The sequence below is a fragment of the Takifugu rubripes genome, chromosome 1, assembly GCF_901000725.2.
Source record: "Takifugu rubripes chromosome 1, fTakRub1.2, whole genome shotgun sequence".
NCBI classification, from domain to species: Eukaryota; Metazoa; Chordata; class Actinopteri; order Tetraodontiformes; family Tetraodontidae; genus Takifugu; species Takifugu rubripes.
The window spans coordinates 3288827-3309629 of record NC_042285.1 but is presented as its reverse complement, the minus strand read 5'-3'; the positions used below and the strand labels follow the sequence as shown (position 1 = coordinate 3309629).

The 20803-nt window shown below is 48.0% G+C and overlaps 2 protein-coding genes and 2 long non-coding RNA genes across 5 annotated transcripts; 2 read left to right on the top strand and 2 right to left on the bottom strand.

Moving 5' to 3' along the window:
* Positions 1-1583: 1583 nt before the first annotated feature.
* Positions 1584-5858, bottom strand: LOC115249039 (uncharacterized). The gene is made up of 3 exons (XR_003887742.1): positions 5750-5858; positions 4936-5016; positions 1584-3598 (listed from the first exon to the last, which is right to left on the bottom strand). It is a non-coding gene; the product is annotated as an uncharacterized lncRNA (long non-coding RNA).
* Positions 5803-14685, top strand: htra1b (HtrA serine peptidase 1b). The gene is made up of 10 exons (XM_029833074.1): positions 5803-6384; positions 9015-9114; positions 9249-9363; positions 9429-9518; positions 11883-12077; positions 12164-12196; positions 12611-12725; positions 12800-12857; positions 13046-13141; positions 14100-14685. Exons 1-10 carry the CDS (start codon positions 5940-5942, stop codon positions 14278-14280), a joined length of 1428 nt encoding a protein of 475 aa, XP_029688934.1. The 5' UTR covers positions 5803-5939; the 3' UTR covers positions 14281-14685.
* A 1200-nt stretch (positions 14686-15885) lies between these two features.
* On the bottom strand, positions 15886-20770 carry c1h10orf88 (chromosome 1 C10orf88 homolog). 2 transcript variants are annotated; one of them, XM_029833075.1, is made up of 9 exons: positions 20582-20770; positions 20162-20326; positions 19743-19940; positions 19376-19445; positions 19099-19290; positions 18610-18738; positions 18271-18382; positions 17943-18165; positions 15886-16585 (listed from the first exon to the last, which is right to left on the bottom strand). In XM_029833075.1, the coding sequence occupies exons 2-9, from the start codon at positions 20305-20307 to the stop codon at positions 16363-16365; spliced, it is 1293 nt and encodes a 430-aa protein (XP_029688935.1). In that variant the 5' UTR covers positions 20308-20326; positions 20582-20770; the 3' UTR covers positions 15886-16362. The 2 variants fall into 2 exon arrangements, with proteins under 2 accessions (XP_029688935.1, XP_003961137.2); XM_003961088.3 differs by having other exon boundaries at positions 17943-18147; positions 20582-20767.
* LOC115249040 (uncharacterized) lies at positions 18368-18782 on the top strand. Its single transcript, XR_003887744.1, has 2 exons — positions 18368-18433; positions 18576-18782. It is a non-coding gene; the product is annotated as an uncharacterized lncRNA (long non-coding RNA).
* Positions 20771-20803: the final 33 nt, after the last annotated feature.

Below are 20803 nucleotides of genomic sequence, written 5' to 3'. Positions count from 1 at the left end.
TTTTTTGTCACTCAACGCTCAGAGACGACAGTCGAGGGAACTATTTTCTGCGCAATTCTGCGCCGCTAAGGCGCTTTAATCGGTGCTGAAGCCACCGCAGGTGTCTATTACGCGAGTGCGTAATTGCATTCGAACCCCCAGTTGGAGTTGAAAGGTTCAGAGAAGCTATAAGGGAAACGGCTGCTGGTGTCCTCGCCACAGCTGGAAGCGCGCGGCGCGCGTTATTGTTCACCTGAGCTTGTTCTGACTTCACAACCTGCTTAAGACTGTTGTTTTTGGACTTCGCGTTGTCTTAGAAGAAGGGGCGTGTCTTCTTTGTCACATAAACGTACATTCCGTTACAGCAGCAGCGCCAGCGGTGAGGTCAGGGTGCCGCGCACGGGCCCGTGCGTCACTGCAGCCGTGCGTGGTTCGAGCCGTCCAGATAAGAGGTCCCCGCTGTCCGTTCGGTCTTCGTGCAAACTCTTCCGAGGCAGTTGTTGGTCATCGGGTCGTGATTTCTGGGCGTCAGCTGCAGCGCGTCGGTCCCACAGCGGCGCCGCTTCACGCCGCGGTCCAACCACGCGCCCGCACAGGTTACGTAAGACGTGCATCATTGTGCTGAAGACGCTTCCTGTGTTAGTTTATCCCGTCCACACACTCTGGGTTTTATTATTGCAACAGCTTTCAGGAGGAAAGTTCAACGCCAGCCCACGTTTCTAGGCGGGAACATCTGTCTCGGATGTCTGAACCGCTGGAAACAAACACAAATGCGGCCAGATCCCGAAGCCACAACATAACACTCAACGTGTCGGGGGCCCTTTTGGACCAAACCCCTTCGCCGTCACCTAATTTAGTCCGCCAGAGGCTCGACGGCAACGTCACGAAGCACGCATCCTGATGTCTGCCAAGATTCCCGATCCTGGTCCAGTCCTGCAGGATCAGGAAGCGTCGGAGGATCTCCTTCATTCCTCCACGTGTCTTCATCTGGGAGTCAAAGGGTTTGTTTTTATTCCGAAACTGTATAAATCAACTCACATCTGCTGCAAGGAAAAAAACAGGGAAAAAAATGGTTTGAATCTCATAAGGGAGCACATGGACGTGAGTACACAGGCAGGTGGACGCAGGTGAGCTGGAGAAGGTCGTTCATCAAAGCGGAGCCTAAAAGAGGCCACGCAAACCAAAAAGAAGCTTGAAGATAAAACGGGAAACACTGGAAAATAGCAACGGGGGTAACGGCTGACCTGAGAAGCCTCGCTCTCGGTTTCTTCTGGATGGATCCAGGGACGTTCCGCTTTTCCCGCCGTTTAAGTGATTTCGAAGAGTTCCAGTTTCAACAGTATTTCATCAGTCTCTCAAATTACCCATAAACTGGAGGATAAATCCATGTGATTGATAAAGTGGCTGAGATCCACTTTGGAACACCGCCCCCACCCCCCCCTTTCCGGCGTTGGTTTCCGTCCCTCTGTACACGTGGATCGTCTCCTTGTCTGGTTGCCAAGTTTGGGTTTAACAAGCTGCGACGTTGCCGCGACATTTAGCCTCCGTGCTGTAAATCCCGTTTAAAACCCTCTTTTATCAACTCTGCGCTCTAATTTTTAAGTGAAAAATCAGTGTTGCGTTCCAGCCTGGAGCTGGAGATCAGGTTAGCTTGTGAGGGTAGCTCAGTCAGTTGAGGCTGCGCAGCGGAGGGTTCTTGGTTCGAGCCCCAGTACGGACAAAACATGGAGGCTGTTCTGGTAGGGGGAGCCTCCAGGACACCTTCAGCGTGCTGCCAAGGTACCTGTGAGCAAGGTACCCCACCCCCTGCAACTCATCCAGGGGGCTACTCATATGTGCACCTTCCCCTGTGACCCCCAAAGGGGCAAAGTGGTCAAGGAGACGAGGAAACAAGAATTCTGACTGCCGCCCAAACCTTCCTGAAGCCGGTCTGACAGACACGGAGGGGAGGCGAAGACGATGGCCACCAACAGGAAATCAAGAGAATGTGGAAGAAAACGTGAGCGGAGCGGCCCGATCCGACCTGACAGCTGCGTCTTTCTCAGCTAAATGGAAACATCGTTGCTGCTGACGGACTCCAGATTGGAAGGAGACGCCGTGCAGAGAAGAACACGCACGTGCGGTTTCCCGAGAGTTCCCAAGGTCTCCGGGAGGCTTCAAATCCAACGAGCTGTCTCGCTGATCTACTGATCCTCAGGGATCCGTCGCTCCGAAGGAATCTCTTACTCACTGATTGCGGTCCTCATTTATCTACTCACTCATTTACTCGTAACCCACAAGGAAGAGGTTTCCTTTTTTGTGGGAGAGCTCTGTTAGATGCTCGTTACATAACGGAATCCGTCCGTGCGTGTTTCGGATTAGAACGCTTGAGCTCGGCAGACGGCCCTGGTCCATAATTCAAGGATCCTGGGAAGCGTTCTGAGAACTTCAATGACCTTTATTCAAACCTTCTGAGATTCATCTTTTTCATCGCCGGGAGCTCTAAAAACAATGGTTGGGGGGGTTCCTCTAATCGGGCCCCAGATCCCGTCTCATCAGCGAGCCATTTACACGAGGTTCCCCTCAGAACTTCCACCCATCCTTGACTACGTTGCTACGTCGCATCATTGAAGGTTTAGATCATCGAACACTAACCCCTCTGATCTCGCGCGACTTTGTTCTCGCCCTCCCAAACGGTTTCAGTCTTCTTCTTTTTTCCTGAAATGCAAATGTTCAGGCAGGAAGCAGAAACAAGGATGACGGGAACTTTCCTCAGTGATGCGCACATGTTTCCTTAATTCGTTCCAAATGCAACAACGGACAGAAATGTCTCATGTCTGACACACGAGGCGCGTCCGTTCGGGTTGTTTTAAAGACGGTTTTTGGTTCAGTCTTAAGGAGTCGATCGCAGCCAATGAAAATCCAATCCAGGGAGAGTTTTCTCCAGGCCCAGGTCCAGGTCCAGGTCTAGGCCCATGCAGGTGAAGAAATTAGAAGACATTTCTAGCTGACAACACCTCAGTTTCCTGAGTTTGTTTCCTTGACAGGTGCAACAATAAAAAGGTGAGATGGAGGCTCCGGCCGGGATCACAGTGGGAAAATCAACCAACCGGATGATCAGACTGGAATAATAACCAGGAAGATGAACAGGAAATCCAGTTTGTTTTGGGTCTTTTCTCTTTCATAACACTCATGAACCCCGCCTCTTCGGTTTGTCAGCAAAGCCCCAACATTCCTCTGATCTGAAGCTACAGGATGGTCAAACACACACACACACACACACACACACACACACACACATTAAAGCTGTCTCAGGAGGGCTCACAAACCTTCATGTTACTTAATGTGTCATATTTTCAGACTCCGTCATCTTCCTGGCGTTCACTCTGTCTGCTTCTCTTTTATCACTCCAATTTTTATGTCACCAAGTTAATCCCTGGACACACACACACACACACACTCGCCCTCTGGGAATCAGCGTCTGGGTGAATTTCCTTTGCTCTCTCCTCCAAAAATGCAGTTGAAGCTGAACAGGAAGGAAGTGAGGCCGGCCGGCCACATCTGAGCGTGTGCAGCGGCGGCGGCGGTGGTAAGAAGTTGGATGAGTCCATGTTGGCCAAAAACACCAGACGTGGTTGAGCTGCATGAAAAGAAAGAAGCCAATGATGGAATCAGCACTATCACCTTTTAGCAAGAAGGGACTGGGGGTAATTCCAGACTAGGGGTCTTTGCAGGAGAGTCTCCATGTTCTCCTGGTGTCTGTGTGGCTCCCCCAGTTTAATAGATGATGGATGGATCCATGGATGGGTGGAGGTAGAAAAGGAGGGATGATGGATGGGCAGATTAATGGATGGATGCATGGATGAGGGCTGAATGGATGTATAGATGGATGTATCTAAAATGCTGCACCTAGAGTTCTGACAGGTATTGACAAAAGAGATCACATAACTCCTGTACTGGCATCTCTTCATTAGGTGCCCATTAAATTTAGAATGATTTTTAAAACCCTTCTTTTGACCTACAAGGTCCTCAAAGGCCTAGCTCCATCCTACCTGGAGGAGCTAGTGATACCTTATCAGCCCAATAGACCGCTCCGCTCTCAGAATGCTGGTCTACTTGTGGTTCCCAGAGGAGTAGAATGGGGGGCTGAGCATTTAGCTACCAGCCCCCCCTGCTATGGAACCAGCTCCCTGTCCAGGTACGGGAGGCTGACTCCATCGCTACTTTTAAGATTAGGCTTAAAACCTACCTCGGAGCTGCATGATGACCTCTGGCCCCGCTGACCCGTTGTATAGTGTATTTTTGTGTGTGTTTCTGTGCTCTGTGCCTCTCCTCTCCTCTCCTCTCCTCTCCTCTCCTCTCCTCTCCTCTCCTCTCCTCTCCTCTCCTCTCCTCTCCTCTCCTACCTATCCTATCCTTTACCTGTCCTCCCCCTCTCCTCTCTCTCTACCCAGCCGGCCATCAGCAGGAGCGTCCCCCTACATCAGCCTGGTCCTGCTCAAGGTTTCTTCCTATTAAAGGGGAGTTTTTCCTTGCCACTGTTGCTTGTCTGGGGTTAGGCCCTGGGATTCTGGAAAGCACCTTGAAACAATTTTGATTGTAAAAGATGCTATATAAATAAAGATTGATTTGAGATTGATTTGATTTGTATAGATGGATGCATGGATGCATGGATGCATGGATGAGGGCTGAAAGGATGTATAGATGTATGGATGGATGGATGGATGGATGGATGGATGGATGGATGGATGGATGGATGGATGGATGGATGGATGGACGGACGGAGGGATGGAGGGATGCATGGATTGATGGGTCGCTGGACAGATGCATGGATAGATGGATGGATGGAGGGAGGGAGGGAATATCATGTCCTCTGGACAAGGACCCAAATGTCCATAACAGCGGACGTTAGCGTGAGACTGTAACTCTCACAGTAATGCTCCATCTGTGGTCTCCCCAGCAGGACGAGGGACTTACCCCAGCTCTGCCAGTGGCAGGTCTGCTCGATTCAATGTCCCGGGACGTCAACTTCTGACATAACAGTCATGTGGTGGGCATCTGTCATGTGTTTAGTGGACAGAAGAATTGATATTTTCCATTAGCATCAAAGATCGAAAGATCAAAACTTTCATTTTGACAGATTCACCCGACCAAACTGGTCACTAGTTCCTCACCAGGGAACATGAGCAGCGATAAACAACCCGACATAACGTACAATGAAAATATCAGTGTGTATGCAACAGGGATGTTGACAGGCTGGTGGGAGCCTCAACACCTACCGGAACCTTTTCCTGTTGGAAAAATCAATCCCCAGTGAACCTTATTAGTGATGTCACCGTTACGAAATACAGTTCAAGAGAAGGACAGTTGTGTTGGGACGCTGTCACGTGTTGAATTTTAGATTTTATGTGTTCCGTGAGTCCAAATTAAAAATTTTAAGATGAAGCCTGGATTCACATAAGAAGAATGAGATTTAACCCGCCTGCAGACACCAACCAGTTTTGGGGTTCCTGGAAAAAGTCAAATGTGCAAAAGTACATTCTTAATCTGAGTATTTTAGAAGATTTGGTTCCCTTTGTTTCGTTCCATAAATCAGCTGATGTTTTGTCATCATTGTCCTATAAAGTCTGAATTATTGTCCTCTGAAACATAATGGAATAATAACGACCAAAGTGCAAATGGATCAAAAGCGCAATAAAAAAAAGAATACCACTTTAATCACTTACACCCCCCTACACCATCTAAACCCCCCTCCCCTCCTTCCAGTCACACACGCGTCACGCACGCTCACCAATCGCCTCCTGTGTTTACGGCTTTTATAAAGCAGCAGCAGCAGCTCCACCGCGTCACTTCGTACCGGCATAGGTGTCCTGACATCCAGGGCCGCGCTCTAAACTCTGATCCGCTCAAACTTTGCGTAATTTAGCCGCTTTTGAAATAGTTTCAAGTTCGTTTTTGAGCTACTTTCCCCGGCTCCCATCATGCGTCTTTGGGTTGTTCTATGCGCAACGGTCCTGCTGGCGGCTGAGGCGCGGATTGTCAAGCGCCTCGCCATCGGCTGTCCGGACAAGTGTGACAAGTCTCAGTGCGCTCCGGTCCCTGCAGACTGTCTGGCCGGTGACGTGCTGGACCGCTGCGACTGCTGCCCGGTGTGCGGGGCCGGCGATGGGGAGCAGTGCGGCGGCACCGATGACCGCGAGTGCGCCGAGGGGTTGGAGTGCCTGGTGACTGACGGCGTGGAGGTGTCCGCGACCGTGAGGAGGAGAGGCACGGCCGGGATGTGCGTGTGCACCAGCTCCCAGCCGGTCTGCGGCAGCGACGGGGTCTCCTACAGGAACATCTGCGAGCTGAAGCGCGTCAGCAACATGGCGGTAAAGATGCAGCGGCCGCCGGTGATTTTCATCCAAAGAGGAGCCTGCGGGGAAGGTGAGAAGTGTTGGATAACTTTAGTCAATCACATAACCTTCTAACCCCGGCTCACGCTTCGACGTGCAATTCCCCCCGGCGTCCACTAGACGTCGCTCCAATAGATGCGCGTAGATTTTGCAAAACCAGAGTTTCTCTCAGCGCCTGGGCCCATTTCGCGGCTTAAAGTTGTGTTTTTGGGTGTGCTTGTGTTATATTTGAAGTCTTAACAGCGTTCAGGCGAAATATGCATGTGGAATTATCATCTCTGCAGCGATGAAGACTTGAATTAGACCAGATTAGCCTGAGGTCATGGAGCCTGCAGCCAAACACAGAAGTGGAATTCAGTCAGGTTCCAGACAGACAGACAGACAGACAGACAGACAACTTTGGTTTCCATTGCAATCCAACTATTACCATGAAGAATAAAAGGAAAACCAGCTTTGAGCTCTGGAGGGTTGGAGGACCTCTGACATTGAATGTGGCACGCGGGAGGGAAGGGGCGGGGCGGGTGGGAGGGGCTTAACTCAGACCCATGTTTGATTCCACTGTTGTTACATCATCAACAGTTGATGTCATCTAAAGCGACCAACGGAGAGAACAGATCATCAACCTTAAAGATGTTTCGTTTATATTTATAGTTATATATGCGTTTGCCCCTCCCCCCACATGTTCACTGTCACTGCGGAATCTTGCTGATCACTCACATTTTGTGCCGACCTCCCTACATCTACAGTGTCTCTGTGTCCCCTCTCTCCTACACATACACGCACACGTGCGCGCGGTGCCTTTATATTGATGTAAGGTCATCCAGGGGGGGTCAGGATGTCCTCAGTGCTGCAACATTATTGAACTACATCGACAGAACTGCAGTTAAAGGAGAAGCAAAGTTGCGGCCCCTTTTTTTCCTCCGGCCATTTTGATTTATTCCTCCCATCTCTCACACCCCCACTCTTCTCCCAGTCCTGTCGTTTCATTTCGTATCCACTTTTGTCCACCCAGAATCTCCTCGTCAGTGTTCTGGTCTTCTTATTTTCTCCATCTGTTTTCAGTCTGCCAACAGATTAAGGCATTCTGCCTCTCTCGTCCGTTTCCTCTGGTCTTCTTTGATATTCCTCCTCACACCATCTCCTCTGTTTGTGTGTCTCTCTTTATTTTGTTGGCTGTTTTTATTCCCTTTCAAACTGTTTGTCCAAGGGATTAAAGGACTTTATCTTCTACAGCTGGGGAATGAAATCTGGAGTCAGTCTAATACACACACACACACACACACACACACACACAGAGAGAGAGGGAGAGAGAGAGAGAGCCATGTAGAGTCTTTTGTCGTGATTCATCTCTTGGAGCTGATTAGCTGGTTGTGTAACTTCCTGAATAGAAGATCTGGGTCAAACTGGGGTTTTACCTTGTTTTGGATCCTTTCCCTTTTATGAAACATACCAAACAAATTATTTCATCTGCCTCCAGTAGAGACTTGCACAGTGCACGGTCAGATGGAGGGGCCTTCCATGGATACAGCGTCAACAAAACACGGTTGCATTGTGACTCGGCCGTCTCAGGAAGTGGAGGAATTCCTCTTTTCCCAGTTGTAGCTTGTAATTAGAAGTGGAAAAACAAGAGTTTGTGGTCACTGAAATATCGCTTCTCATGTCCAGATGATTTTTTTAAAAATAAATCTGATCTAGTTTCTTTCTGATGCCCGTGCATGGTGGAAGGTTTTAACGTCCCTCTGCGTGTTGATGCATTCGAGCCGTGGTTTTGGAAGCGCTGCTGCAGTCCCATATGCTGAACCTCTGACTTCAGAGCGTTACGGCCTCGGGATGCGGCGTTTTCTTCCTGACACCTGCAGAACATTTCTTGACTGGCTCCATTCAGCTCAATCCCAGAGCTTCGGCACCAGTCACACGCTCTCACCTGGGAGGCAAGCGGACAAATGAGGAACCTCTGATGGTTCCTACTGGAGGCAGGAACCATAGCGTTGAGGACTGGGACTCATTTTTTTAGAGCTGTTCGGGAAAGCAGTGAGTAATAATAATCTATGCTAATATATTTTTTTTAGTTTTAGTTTCTTAAAATCAAGCCAACTCTTTCCCAGTGTTTTTATTCTGACTTGGATCTTTTTGGCTTTTTTTCCCCACTGTTTTGTGTTGCTTTGTGCTGTTGCTCTGGCAACAGTTGGTAAAATTTCAACACGTTTAATCAGTCCAGCCTGTTTGGGATCATTTAGATTTTCAGGGGGGAGGGGGGGTTGTTTATTTTTCTTAATTGGTGGTAATCTTGTATTGTTTGGTCCCATGAGCAGCTGGGGGAGAACATGATCTGTGGTTCTGTCAGCCCAGAGTGGGGGGGCGACAGAGCCAAGCGCCGGTGAAACGAGCCACTGTGGCAGATGTTGCAGCTGTAAGGAAGGAGAGTTATGTAAGGAGATGTCAGTGACTGTACGGAGGGAGGACGTTTCTGCATATCTTCGCAGGTTCTCAGTAATTTCCTCTGTTCTACAAACACCAGCAGACAGTGTGCAGCTGCTCCCAGACCCACCCCTCCTGTACTGTACTCACATCTGGACCCAGTTAAACCAAATAAGACCATTAAAACTGATGTTTTAGAGAGTCACAGAGAGAACAGTACTTGACGCTGGGTTTTGTCGCCAGGTCAGCAGAACCCCGACAGCCTCCGCTACAAATACAACTTCATCGCTGATGTGGTGGAGAAGATCGGACCTGCTGTTGTTCACATTGAACTTTACCGCAAGTAAGATCAAAACCACCTGAACATCACAAACGCCACAATCGTTATCGCCCCCTGCTGGTCGTTTTTAAACAGTCCATTCTGACCGTTGGGGAGGTGCATCTCACATCTGGAGCATCTGCATCTCTTGTCTGCAGGATGATGTTTACCAAGCGGGAGCTGGCGGTGGCCAGCGGCTCCGGGTTTGTCGTCTCGGAGGACGGGCTCATCGTCACCAACGCTCACGTGGTGGCCAACAAGCACAGAGTGAAGGTACAGAAGGTGGCGGAGGAGGCGAACGATGGGAATAGACGACTCAGCGCTTTTGTTTCCTGTAGGTGGAGCTGAAGAGCGGCGCCACGTTCGACGCCAAGGTCAGAGACATCGACGAGAAGGCCGACATCGCTCTGATCAAGATCGACGCTCCGGTAAGCAGACGGAGCTCCGTGGACAGATTTACCTCCACATCTTTGTGATTTTGCCAAGTTGTTTTCTTGTTCCATTGTGTCTGAAGCTTCAGAAGTAGGTCTGCCGTTCACTTTTAACTTTAGCTCAGTTGAGGATTTGAAGGAGGTCCAGGGAACAAGATCAAGACTCCTGAAAGAAAAGCAGCTCAGGAGACAGAAACTCTTCAATGTGGTCTCATGTGGGGTTGATTTTGGTTGAACTTTTCTTGCAGCACTTCGTTTTGGTCCAGGAATAACTGAATAATCTGGTTCTGTTTGGGAAATGAGGTTTCAAGAGGTTCAAATGATGTAAATCAAGTTAAATGAAGTTGAAACGAGGTCTAGGTCATCTAAAATCTGAGTGCTTCAGTATGTGTGATGCTGATGAGACGTTGGGGCTGTTTTTGCTCCATCCTGGCAGGATAGCAGGTTCAGACCTGCTCACAAACATCCCTTATGTCAGCTGGAACTAATATCAACAGGAGGTTTTTGGGAGGCACAAAGGTGCAAAATGGAAATTAGCTCCAAGTCAGTTTGCAGGCTAATTTGAAATTTGCACAATTTCCTTGCTCACTTTCAAGTCACAACAGAAACCGAGCAGGATAAAGAATGGGTTTATGCCTGACTTTGGCTTCATAAATGATCACGGTGACTTGATAAAGACCGAGAAGCCACGATTGATCAATTACTGATCAACTCAGGTCAACCACACACCATGTTTTCTTACACACCATTACCCCCTACTGGCCATCCCCCGGAACTAATGACTCTTAATTCCCCAATTCCCCCACTCTCCCAGACCTAAAGGTTTGTGATGTAACCCATCGTGTTTGCCACGACCCACCTTGCATTGCATTGGCGGAAACGTGGTGTCATTTATCAGATTGCTGCCGAGCATGTACAGGCAGGAGCTCCCGCTTCTGCTCTGACATATTCCGCCTCCACCAGCCGATTACAGCTGATCGGATCAGCTCACAGGAGCGAGCATGGACCTGACCTTCAGTGGGAGACTTGTTTAAAAGACGAGGAGGTCGCCGCCCTCTGACAAAGGTGCATCTGCATCAGTAACGGAGGGAATTCCCCAAATGGAAAGGAATAAAGTAGGACAATAGGGATCAAAGTCCTTTGTTGCGGCGGTTTGGTTGCTTTGATGATTTGTGCTGCTTCTGCAGCGCTGCAATTACGGCTGAACGCAGCCTCGCACCTTTATAATCTCAGCCTGGACTAAGTGCTGCAGCGTGCGCAACGTGCTCATTTTCTCTGACAGTCTGGCGGCCGGCGCCCTAAATGGCGACTTCAGATGATCCCAGGTCTGATTGCGGTTCAGCACCAGCGAACAGAGGAGCTTTATGCTCCACCGGCGGGAAAATCAGATTAGAAGTGATGAATGAAGTCATTCATTGTCACTTTGTTTATGTTTCCCGGTGATTAAGAGTTCGGTGGAGCTGACCTGGAAAAGGACGCCGTTTCAGCGGTCTGGGAAAGAAACCAGTCAAAGATTAATAATTGAATAATCGGGCAGCTTCCAGTGTCAAAACACAATAAAACCAAGCCTGGAGCAAAATTCTATAAGTCTGAATAACAAGATGGAGGGAACAGATCGTTGAATGTCAGAAGGGAAGCTCACTGTCACCAGTATGTGGTTAAATTAACGACCCCAACTGCACTTTGCACTTAACTGGAAGAGCTGATTGAAAATGAATCATGTTCGTGTTTTCATAAAACTGCTGTGACCCATCCAGACAGGCTGAATCAGCCTTTCAATGCGTGTGTTCACGTCCTCCTTCTCCTTCACCGTCGGCCTCCTAAAGCCGACTAAACACACATCTGTCACACACATTCTTTGTCTTTTCATCACTTTCTCTGCCTTTTTTTTTTGTTTTTTTTTAAAGTAGGTCAGATTCTTGTTAACTCACAGATAAAATGGGCAACAGATGTGTCCTTCGACACAGGAGAAGCACACAAACGCACACACACACAAACACACACACACACACACACTGACAGACAAACAGCTAATGGCACATTAATGAAAGAACTAACATTACACACTGTCTCAGGATCTCTGCTCAACATCACATCTGGAGCTGAAGTAGGTCAGTAGGACGACCAGGTTCAGTGAGGTTGGCTATTCCAGCACCATGGGGGGGGCAAACACCAGCAAAAACTGAAACAACACTGATATTCAGAAGTCCAGGGGGCAAAGGTCAACATGTGTGATTGGTGCTTTAGTCGGCGCTGGCGGAATGAGCCGGCGGCTGAAGCTTATTAATATCAGCGGGCGGCAGCTAAACCGGAGCGATCCAGTTTTAATGTCGGGAGCAGTCACGGTGGATGTTTTCACAGACGAAGCTGCCGGTGCTGCTGCTCGGCCGCTCGGCGGACCTGCGGCCCGGCGAGTTTGTGGTGGCCATAGGCAGCCCCTTCTCCCTGCAGAACACCGTCACCACCGGCATCGTGAGCACCACCCAGAGAGGAGGGAAGGAGCTGGGCCTCCGCAACTCTGACATGGACTACATCCAGACGGACGCCATCATCAACGTGAGTGGGCGGTTCAATCACCGACGCCTGCAGCCATCCGCCGGCTCTGCTTTACATCCTGTGCTTGCTTGTGTGTTTGCCCGCAGTACGGCAACTCTGGAGGCCCATTGGTCAACCTGGTGAGTGCAAAGATCCCATCAGCCGGTTCTGCGAAGGAGGACTTACAGATACCGTCCTAAACATCTGCGTCTGATTGGACGCAGCGATATTGGATAATCAGACGTAACCAGACACGCGTGTTTTACCCTCAGGTCGCTGTTGCATCACGGCAGTTTCTTGTTACATGAACCACACGCACACATAACAGACACACGTAACCTCGTAAAGTTTCACAAGGCCGCGAAGACCTTATTAGGAGAGCTGAATAAGGAGTTTGGTAACAGTTGGCAAACAGTCACGGTCAACAGCCGAGTCTGATTACAGCTTTAGCTCTGCGTTTGGTTAAAAGAATAGAGACATGAAATGCCATCCAGCGTGAGGGTTGGAGGCTAGCGACGGCGGCCTGAGGGTTTTCTTCCATGTGCCACCTGCAGGATGGAGAGGTGATTGGCATTAACACGCTGAAGGTCACGGCAGGAATCTCCTTCGCCATCCCCTCGGACAAGATCCGGCAGTTCCTGGCGGAGTCACATGACCGACAGGCCAAAGGTTGGTGCGCTGTCGTCCTTTACAGTCTGAGAGCAACGGGCGGTTTCAGCATTTTCATCCGTTTCCATCCTCAGGTCAAACAACAACCCAGAAGAAGTTCATCGGTATCAGAATGTTGTCCATCACGCCAACGTAGGTCCTTTTTCAGCCATGGGAACAACAACATCACATCTGTTTCAATGAAACGTTGAAGATGCGCAAAGACAGATCTTAAATATGTTAAATAGGAAATATGACACCCAGTGACCTTTGACCTGCTCGGTTTATCCTCCACATGAGTCAGGCGTGCTGATGTGAGAGCTTTCTTGATCTCTTCCCAGCCTGGCCAAGGAGCTGAAGGAAAAGCAGCCAGATTTCCCGGATGTCACCTCTGGCGTTTACGTGATTGAGGTCATCAGTCGAACTCCAGCGGCGAGGTGAGAGTCTCGCCTTCATTATCGGTACTTTAGAAGATCCTGGATCTGCACCGGAGACACAATCTCCCCTATCTGAACTCCTGTAACATGAAAAGATTGGGAAAGGAACCACAAAGGTTGGAGTTTCCTTTGATGCTGTAAGGTGTGTTTATGCAGAGCGCAGGTAGGAGGCAGAACCGTGATCCGCTCGCACCTGCTGAATGGACGCTTCTTCGGTTTGAACTTTCTGCATGTCAGATGACAGGATATGGAAAGTTCAGGTTCTGAGGCTGCTGTTTGAGTTCTGGAGCTGGACTGAAAGTTGGCAGCGGAGGCAGAAACCATGAATGTTTCCCACCCAGGCCGTCCAACTTCCTGTGGCAGGAAGGACAAACTGCTTCAGGCGGTGCACTTTCTCTCCGCTCTTGAAGTGGAGGTTCACATTCAAGAAGCAGAACCAGATTCACACAATTCGTCCAAATCCACCTGTCATGATTAATTTCTCCCTCCTGTTTTTGCCTTTTGGGTTTCCTTCACACGTCCACTTCAAAGTAAATTTCCTTTTATAGGTGATTGTAGGTACATTTGTGTGCAACACAGGGAAACAATATCTTAAATATCTTAACAACCACATAAAATAACACACAAGACAAACACTTGACCACCACAGAGTCATCTGCATAGCTGAGAATCCTCCTGTTTTAATGTGAACTCTCACACGTGTGTGAAGAGAATAAAAAGGAGAGGTGAGAGCACGCAACCCTGTGGGGTCCCGGTAACGGAGCAAACTGGATCACACAAGGTTAAGAAGAGCCTTGCGTGTTTCTTGTCCCTCCAAATGAGTTCAAACTGAGTCTGGTGAGGAGATTTTGGTGTCTCCTCAGACCCGACGCCAAGGTCCAGGGTCTTGTCCTGCCCAGGTGAGCAGAAAGCACAAAGGTCTGAAAGCTAATTCTGGTTTCTTCTTCGTGTGTGACAGAGCGGGACTCCAGGACAAAGACGTCATCATCAGCATCAACGGCGAGCAGATCTCCTCGTCCAGCGACGTCAGCGAGATTATCAAAACGGGCAGCGTCCTGCGGACAGTGGTGAGGCGAGGCAACGAGGACGTGATCCTCACCATCATTCCCGAGGAAATGGAACCAAGACGTCTCACCTGACTGAGCGAACAACTGACTCCTCAACAGTCATCCAACCTCGAGCTGGCTCTCAGTGTTTTTCTACCAACTGCTTCGAAACCAGAGCAACCAACAGAGAAAGGACTTGTCTATGAGTACTACTAGTTTTGCATTGTTATGGTCACCACATCCTCCAGAAATCGGACTCCAACTCAAGTGTTTAACTTGTCAACCTGATTCCTCTTAATTTGAAAAACAAACCTCATGTCTTCCTGTTTCTAAAGCTGTCGCAACGCCGCCGTCACTGCAGGGAACCGTAGGTTTTGATTGTTTGTTTTTTTAATGTACTTGACGGGATATTTTTTTAATAGTGTTTGATCACAAAAGTGAATAAAGTGTCGCCTTTATTTGCAGTAAATGTTGCTGATCATAAACGGAGGGTCAGACAGTTTCGCTCGGTTTTTTTTTTATTGTTTCCATTCAGAAATTGAAGGAGATGCAGGGTTTTCGCAGCGGGATGATCTGAGAAAACCCGTCGCAGCACCGTAAAAACCTCGCTGGCATCCGTTAAAATCGAACATACAGCGAGAAAAACTTTCCCAGGAGATGAAGAAATCAAGGAATGACTCATTGCCATCCCCCCTCAAACATCTTGTTCTCTGATTCTGGTGTCTCCTCCCGCTGAAATGCTGACTTTCACACTGTGTGTGTGTGTGTGTTTACGTAACTCCAGACACAGTGCAGCAAATGCAGCACACAGAGCTATTTTGTAATCTTCTACAGCTTTTTAAATGATGTGAAATGTTTAACGAGACAGATAAACAAGGATGGAACCGGAACGCCTCAAGGATCCGATCTGGGACTTCATACTGTTGGATGTGATTCGCACATCTCACCCTGACGGTCCTTCGGTGGGCGTGTGAGCGAATGGTGAGTCCTGGTGATGGACCGGTGACACAAATGGCTGTTGAGGGATGGAGCCTTGTGGCTCCGTCTGTATCTGCTCAACCAAGCTAAATTCGACCTGATCTGCTGACTCGGCATGTTGTCTTCGGGCCTATTCAAACACACCTTTTCATCACTGAGGGCTCAGACGCTCCATTGCACTTTAGGGGCAGAGGCTGTCGGCCGGCAGCTGGTTGGCTGCAGGATCTCCCGGCAGATGTCTTCCACTGCTGTGGTTCACAGTAAAACTTCCATCCACTTCAGCGGTTCATTTCTTACCCGCTAATGAGTCATTGTTACTGGAAGGACTGGCAGGAGTCATTGGCCATGTTTTCACCTTTCGGGAAACTCTGGACTGTTTTCCATTGTGATCCATCACAGAACGGCTCCGCAATTTGTATAATTGACAGTTCTAAGCGTTGCGTGACTCAGTTTTGACTCCAAAACTAGGACACAAAGAAACCGGATTGCTGCCGTGGCTTGTCTAGCTTTAATGCCCTTCAGCTCATTTTTATAGAAAACACAGCTCCTTTCGCCGTCTTCAGGTCTAATTTCCTGTTTTCTGTCTGTGTCAGCGACACGACCAAAGTCAACAGGTTTTTCAGTTTCCTGCCGGCCCAGTACTTTCTTCCAAAGCTCATGAACACTACTCTCTCCCACTCACACACACACACACACAAACACACACAGCATGACCGCCTCTAGTTGTATAAATATAAATTTAATGTAGTCAGTTCTTAAAACCATTAACATCACAGTTATCTTTAGAGTTTACATTAATCAGGTTAATGTTACATTTTTAAAAATGATACCACGTGACATCACTATTACAGGAGAATTTATGGCATATAAAACAGAGCTCGTCAAAAACCTGTAAAAATATCAGTGCGTTTACAGTGCACACAGTGAGGACAAGCAGCTAGTGACGAAGACATTTCATTCTTCTGTTGGTGTCTGATGTTAGTTTTCAGTAATCTGATCAGATTTTAATAAACTGATGAATAACAGATGTTGGATCATGATTCCAGGACGTGTTTTTATAGGTTAGAGACAAACCGTTAACAGAAGTTCTATCTTTGTGAGGACCGCTTCATGATTATGTGTCAGTCTGAGAAGAACCACAGACAGAAAAGGCCTCCAGGTCACGCCAGAACCTGGGGATGAGGTCTAATGCTGAACTCACTGCATGGCTGCGGTCAGGGTGGTCTCCCCTGGAGCATCATTGGGGGCTGATTCTCCCACTGTGCTGCTCATGGATCCCTGGTTGAGGACAAACTGTGGCAGAACTCTCAGCAGGGTTCTCTCCAACTTCTGTTCCAGAGCATCAAGGCGACGGTCCACGTGCTCCTTCAGTCTCCTCTCCATCTCCTCCAGGCGACGCTCCATCGTGGAGTCCAATTCCCTGCAGACAGGCAACAATGTGGCAACATCAGAAATTCTGGGCATTTTTCGAGCAACGGGGGTTTAAATAAATGTCAGTAATTCAACCTCAACAAGATCTAAAAGGACGATTTCTGCGCTGCTGAAGAGCCAAAACTTGTGCCTAATCAACCAACATGGTGCCCACACAGAAGCTGGTCTTCCAGGTCTCTTAATTCTGTCTGTTTTAGGCTTTAAACGAAGAAGAAAAGACCATAAAGAAGCACTGACAGTCACCTCCAGTCCTGCTGTGCCTGGCACATCAGCATGGAAACAGCTGACTGGGCTCGTTTCAGCTGAACCACCAAGTTGGTATTTCTAACATCTCTGCTTTCCCCTCTCTTTCCTTTTTCCACTTTCTTTTAGCACATCCAGCATTTTCTGTGCACTCACTCATCCTTTCGGTTAGCGGGACCCTCCGTTTCTGACGCAGCCAAAAACTAAAATTTGACAGTAAAGACTGAAAGCAAAAAAAGCCTTTTTGAAACCTTTACAAGTAAAAACAGGACAGACTGTAAACTGTTTAGATCTTTAAAAGCAACGAAGGACAAATATGCTGGTTACCTTTTCCTTAGAGGTTTTGTGACTGGTAGAATGTTTCCACCTCTGTTAAAATGACAAGGACGATATTGTGGGGCGCGGTCACGCGGCTGCCGTCTCCTCGGTGTGGATCTGTCAGACTCAGCTGAACCCCCCCCCACCCTAAACCCACATCTGCTGCCGTGCACTAACAAAGACCACCATTTATCCAAACGTACGGCGCAGCAGCAGCTCGCGAGGAACGCTGCAATAATTAGCGTTGCTTGTAAAAGTCTTGGGGATTCATTAGCAGCACAGCGCATCGAAGATCAATAAAATCTCCCTCCTTTGGCCTTTCAAAGTCTGGATACGTACTTTGTGCAGTGAAAGTAATTTTGGATCACCGTCTCGTCCCGTCTTCTTAACCTCTTTGTCCCCCTCGGGGTCACGGGGAGGGGACACAATGGATGAAGGCAGGTCTTCTCCTGGATGGGCCATCAGTACATCACAGGGCCCTATATGAGCATCTGTAGGCTCGCTACCTTGCTCAGGGGTTCCTCAGGGGTGTTCCTTCACCTACTACCAGAACACCTTCATTGTTTAGTCTCTACTGGGGCCCAGTTGCCAACAGACAGAGCTACCACCGCCCCCTTGGATCACTGTAACGCTGTAAAATTGTTTGTTTTTCTCGTCTCCCTGCTCTAAAGACCAGAAAAATAATCTATGTGGATTATCAACTGTGGGTTAATGGTGATACTTTGTTACAAGCGTCATATCGGTTACCTCACAAATGGTGCCGGAACACAAGAGAATGGACTCACCATGTACCGTTGGTCATTCGTGTCTCCGTTTCCACGGCGCCGTTGTCAAGTCTCAGCTTTGACACCTGACCGCAGACGCTCTTCAGCGCGGGCAAGAGTTCGCCCGCGGCGGCCAGCGTCTGTTGGCACCCCTGCTGTTTGAGCAAGTGTGACATCATCTCCGATATCTGGGCGGGGCTGACTGGATACCTGCTCTGACTGTTGGCTGGAAAATCCCAACAAACTGTGAGATGGACACATGCTGGCGTGTTCAAACACTACATATATTATCATATATGATGAGGTGAAAAGCCCTGATGTGAGAGAGGTGAAAATACTGCGCTCCTACTCTTTTTCTCGGGGTCGATCAGGTGGCTCAGCAGGTCAGAAGAGCCAACCGAAACCTCTCCGTTCTGAGTGGGTCCAGTCTCGTCTGGGGCTGTGATGGAAACTGCTGCAGCCTGGTGACAGAAAACAAGGCTCTCTAAAACCATTTGACCCCATTATTGAAGGTAAAAGGATGACCAGTCTTTTACAGTACAGTATACTGGCTTTTTGGACTACAACAAATGTTCTCCAGATGATTTAGACTTGACTCCTTCTTAGCGTTATTTGACCGAATACATACAATTTAGCCCCACTGTGATTATTCAGGAGAATTTCTGAATCACCATACAACACTGAATACCCTGGAGTGTTCAGGCTGAGGCTGAGGGTGGAAGGCTTCAGGGGAAATCCTGTCTTTTTGAGCCGGGCCAGACAAAACTCCACCACCCATCAGGAGAGGCAGGAAGCCACCCAGAGAGCCGGTCTGGTTCTGCAGAAAAACAAACACTTCAAATCGGGGTGTTGTCGTGCCAGTTTCCGCACGGTTTAAATTTAAAAGTGATAAGTTTTAAGTGGATGTCTGATATTTATTTTGCTGTTTTGCAGAAATTCCAGAACAGAAGACAAACACTAAATGCTGTTGTTCTTTATATAAAAGACGTTTCTGTTCTGCAGAGCGGGAACTCCTACTTCTTATAACACAGCAAGGAAACAACAGTTTCTGTGTTAAATATCACAAACGCTTCTCATTGTAGGCTGAAATGAACAGAAACCAAATGCTGCCTCCAATGACACACTGAAACCTTATTATCAGCACATTATGGAAAACGACCATAAAAACGACTCTCACCTGCTGCTGGAACTGTACCATGTCCATTAGATTCTGGGCTCCGGGTGAAAGACTGGTTCCCATCTCATTCACCAGACTCTGGACCTGTTTCATGTCGATGCCGGGACCAAGAGCCGGGCCGGGTCCAATCTGCTGTAGCCCCACAATGACTCGACGCACCAAAACACTATTTCTACCAGCCAGAGACAACAACTACAACAGAAACAGACAGTTCGACTAAAATATGTGCAACAATCATGATTCAAATAAAAAGCTTCATGTTTGGACTATTGCTCACCTTGACCTCGCAGGCGGGGGACGGTTGGTCGAGAATCAGCTGTTTCTTGTAAAAAGGTCCTCTGTCTGAGCTGTGATAAAGAGCAGAGAGGAGGAAAATCCTTCACTTAGATGCGGCCTCATCCTTTCCGTATGAAATAAATTCAAAGATTCATGTCATCTCATGCTACGGAGCTTCAGTTCACCAAGAACACTTCAGAGGACGATCACATATCTTACGAGAATAAATAACGGAATCTAAAGTGAAGTCTCTACAAATCCTGAATAAAATGGGCAGTTAATGATTGCACAGATGCAAGTGAAAGACCTCCCTATATTAGACATTTAAAATCACATGTGCAACAATCATAAACTGTGACTGTATTTACATGTCTGACAGGACAAAGGTAACTCTTTCCCCACGTGCTGTCCCACAGTATTCTCCAGTTTGGTTATAGATCTCCATGTTTCGAGCCTCACTGACGACCAACAAACGACTGATGGCGGCGTTGGAAGAGGGGCTGCAACACAGGGCCAGGATGCAGGTAGAACCTTCCTCTGTGCGCTCCACCAGTACTGGGCTCACACTATCGGGGAAAACAGTGTTCTTTACCCAAAATGTAATTGCATACATGAAAATTCATCTTCTGGGTTTCTCTTCGTAACACAGAGACAGAATTTGCCTGTGTGGCGAATAAACGCATGAAAATCAAGCAGTAACTCCTAAATATACAAAAAGTCAACTTTTTCATAGAATAAGAACACATTGCATTACCTTGGCTAATTCTTTAAAAGCCTTTTTCTTTACCTGTTTGTCTGATCTTCCTCTGAGTGGATAAACTGTTCATTGCTGTTTTCATCACTGGCATGAACAGAAAGCAGGATATCAGCCAGATTAGGTCCCTGACTGGGACAAATCCAAGCAGACCCGCTTTTCACAGCAATGTCCACCATAGTGCCGAGATCACAGTGGCTGTAAACAGAAGACACAACAATAAAAAGAAAAAAAGACTAGGTTGGACACAATTAAGGATTCCAAGAAAGCGAGTATGCATCGACCATGTTACCCTTTTCCTTATTATTTTGTCTTTGCAATACTAAAAAAAATGTGAAAATGTAGCAGCTCGATGTGAGCAAAGGAAAGTTTCGCCTCAACCACAACACATGAAAGATAAATCAACTGCAAACACACAACATAGTTTGCTAATGTTAATTACATTGACTTCACCTTTTCTTTGAAAAAGCCGTCTAGGAAAAACCGTTAGGTAACTCGTTTCATCGCGTCATTTAATCTTCATTTAGACATCTCTCCAAACCTATTTAAGAAGCTGTAAATAAACGTGATAGTAGCTGTACAGTGACGATAAAATGGTTATTCCTGACCGGATTAGCTAAAGTCAGTGCATCGCTTCTAGGAGCACATGACCGGATGTTGTGGTGTGACGCCATC

Bases quoted from the DNA above. Each gene is read 5' to 3' on its own strand.
- htra1b (XM_029833074.1), top strand. From the start codon at position 5,940: ATGCGTCTTTGGGTTGTTCTATGCGCAACGGTCCTGCTGGCGGCTGAG. The intron at 9,115-9,248 runs GTAAGATCAAAA...TCTTGTCTGCAG, and splicing joins CACATTGAACTTTACCGCAA to GATGATGTTTACCAAGCGGG. The intron at 12,726-12,799 runs GTTGGTGCGCTG...TTCCATCCTCAG, and splicing joins ACATGACCGACAGGCCAAAG to GTCAAACAACAACCCAGAAG.
- c1h10orf88 (XM_029833075.1), bottom strand. From the start codon at position 20,307: ATGGTGGACATTGCTGTGAAAAGCGGGTCTGCTTGGATTTGTCCCAGT. The intron at 18,166-18,270 runs GTAGGAGCGCAG...TCCATCTCACAG, and splicing joins GATCGACCCCGAGAAAAAGA to TTTGTTGGGATTTTCCAGCC. The intron at 16,586-17,942 runs GTGAGTCCATTC...GCCTGTCTGCAG, and splicing joins CGAATGACCAACGGTACATG to GGAATTGGACTCCACGATGG.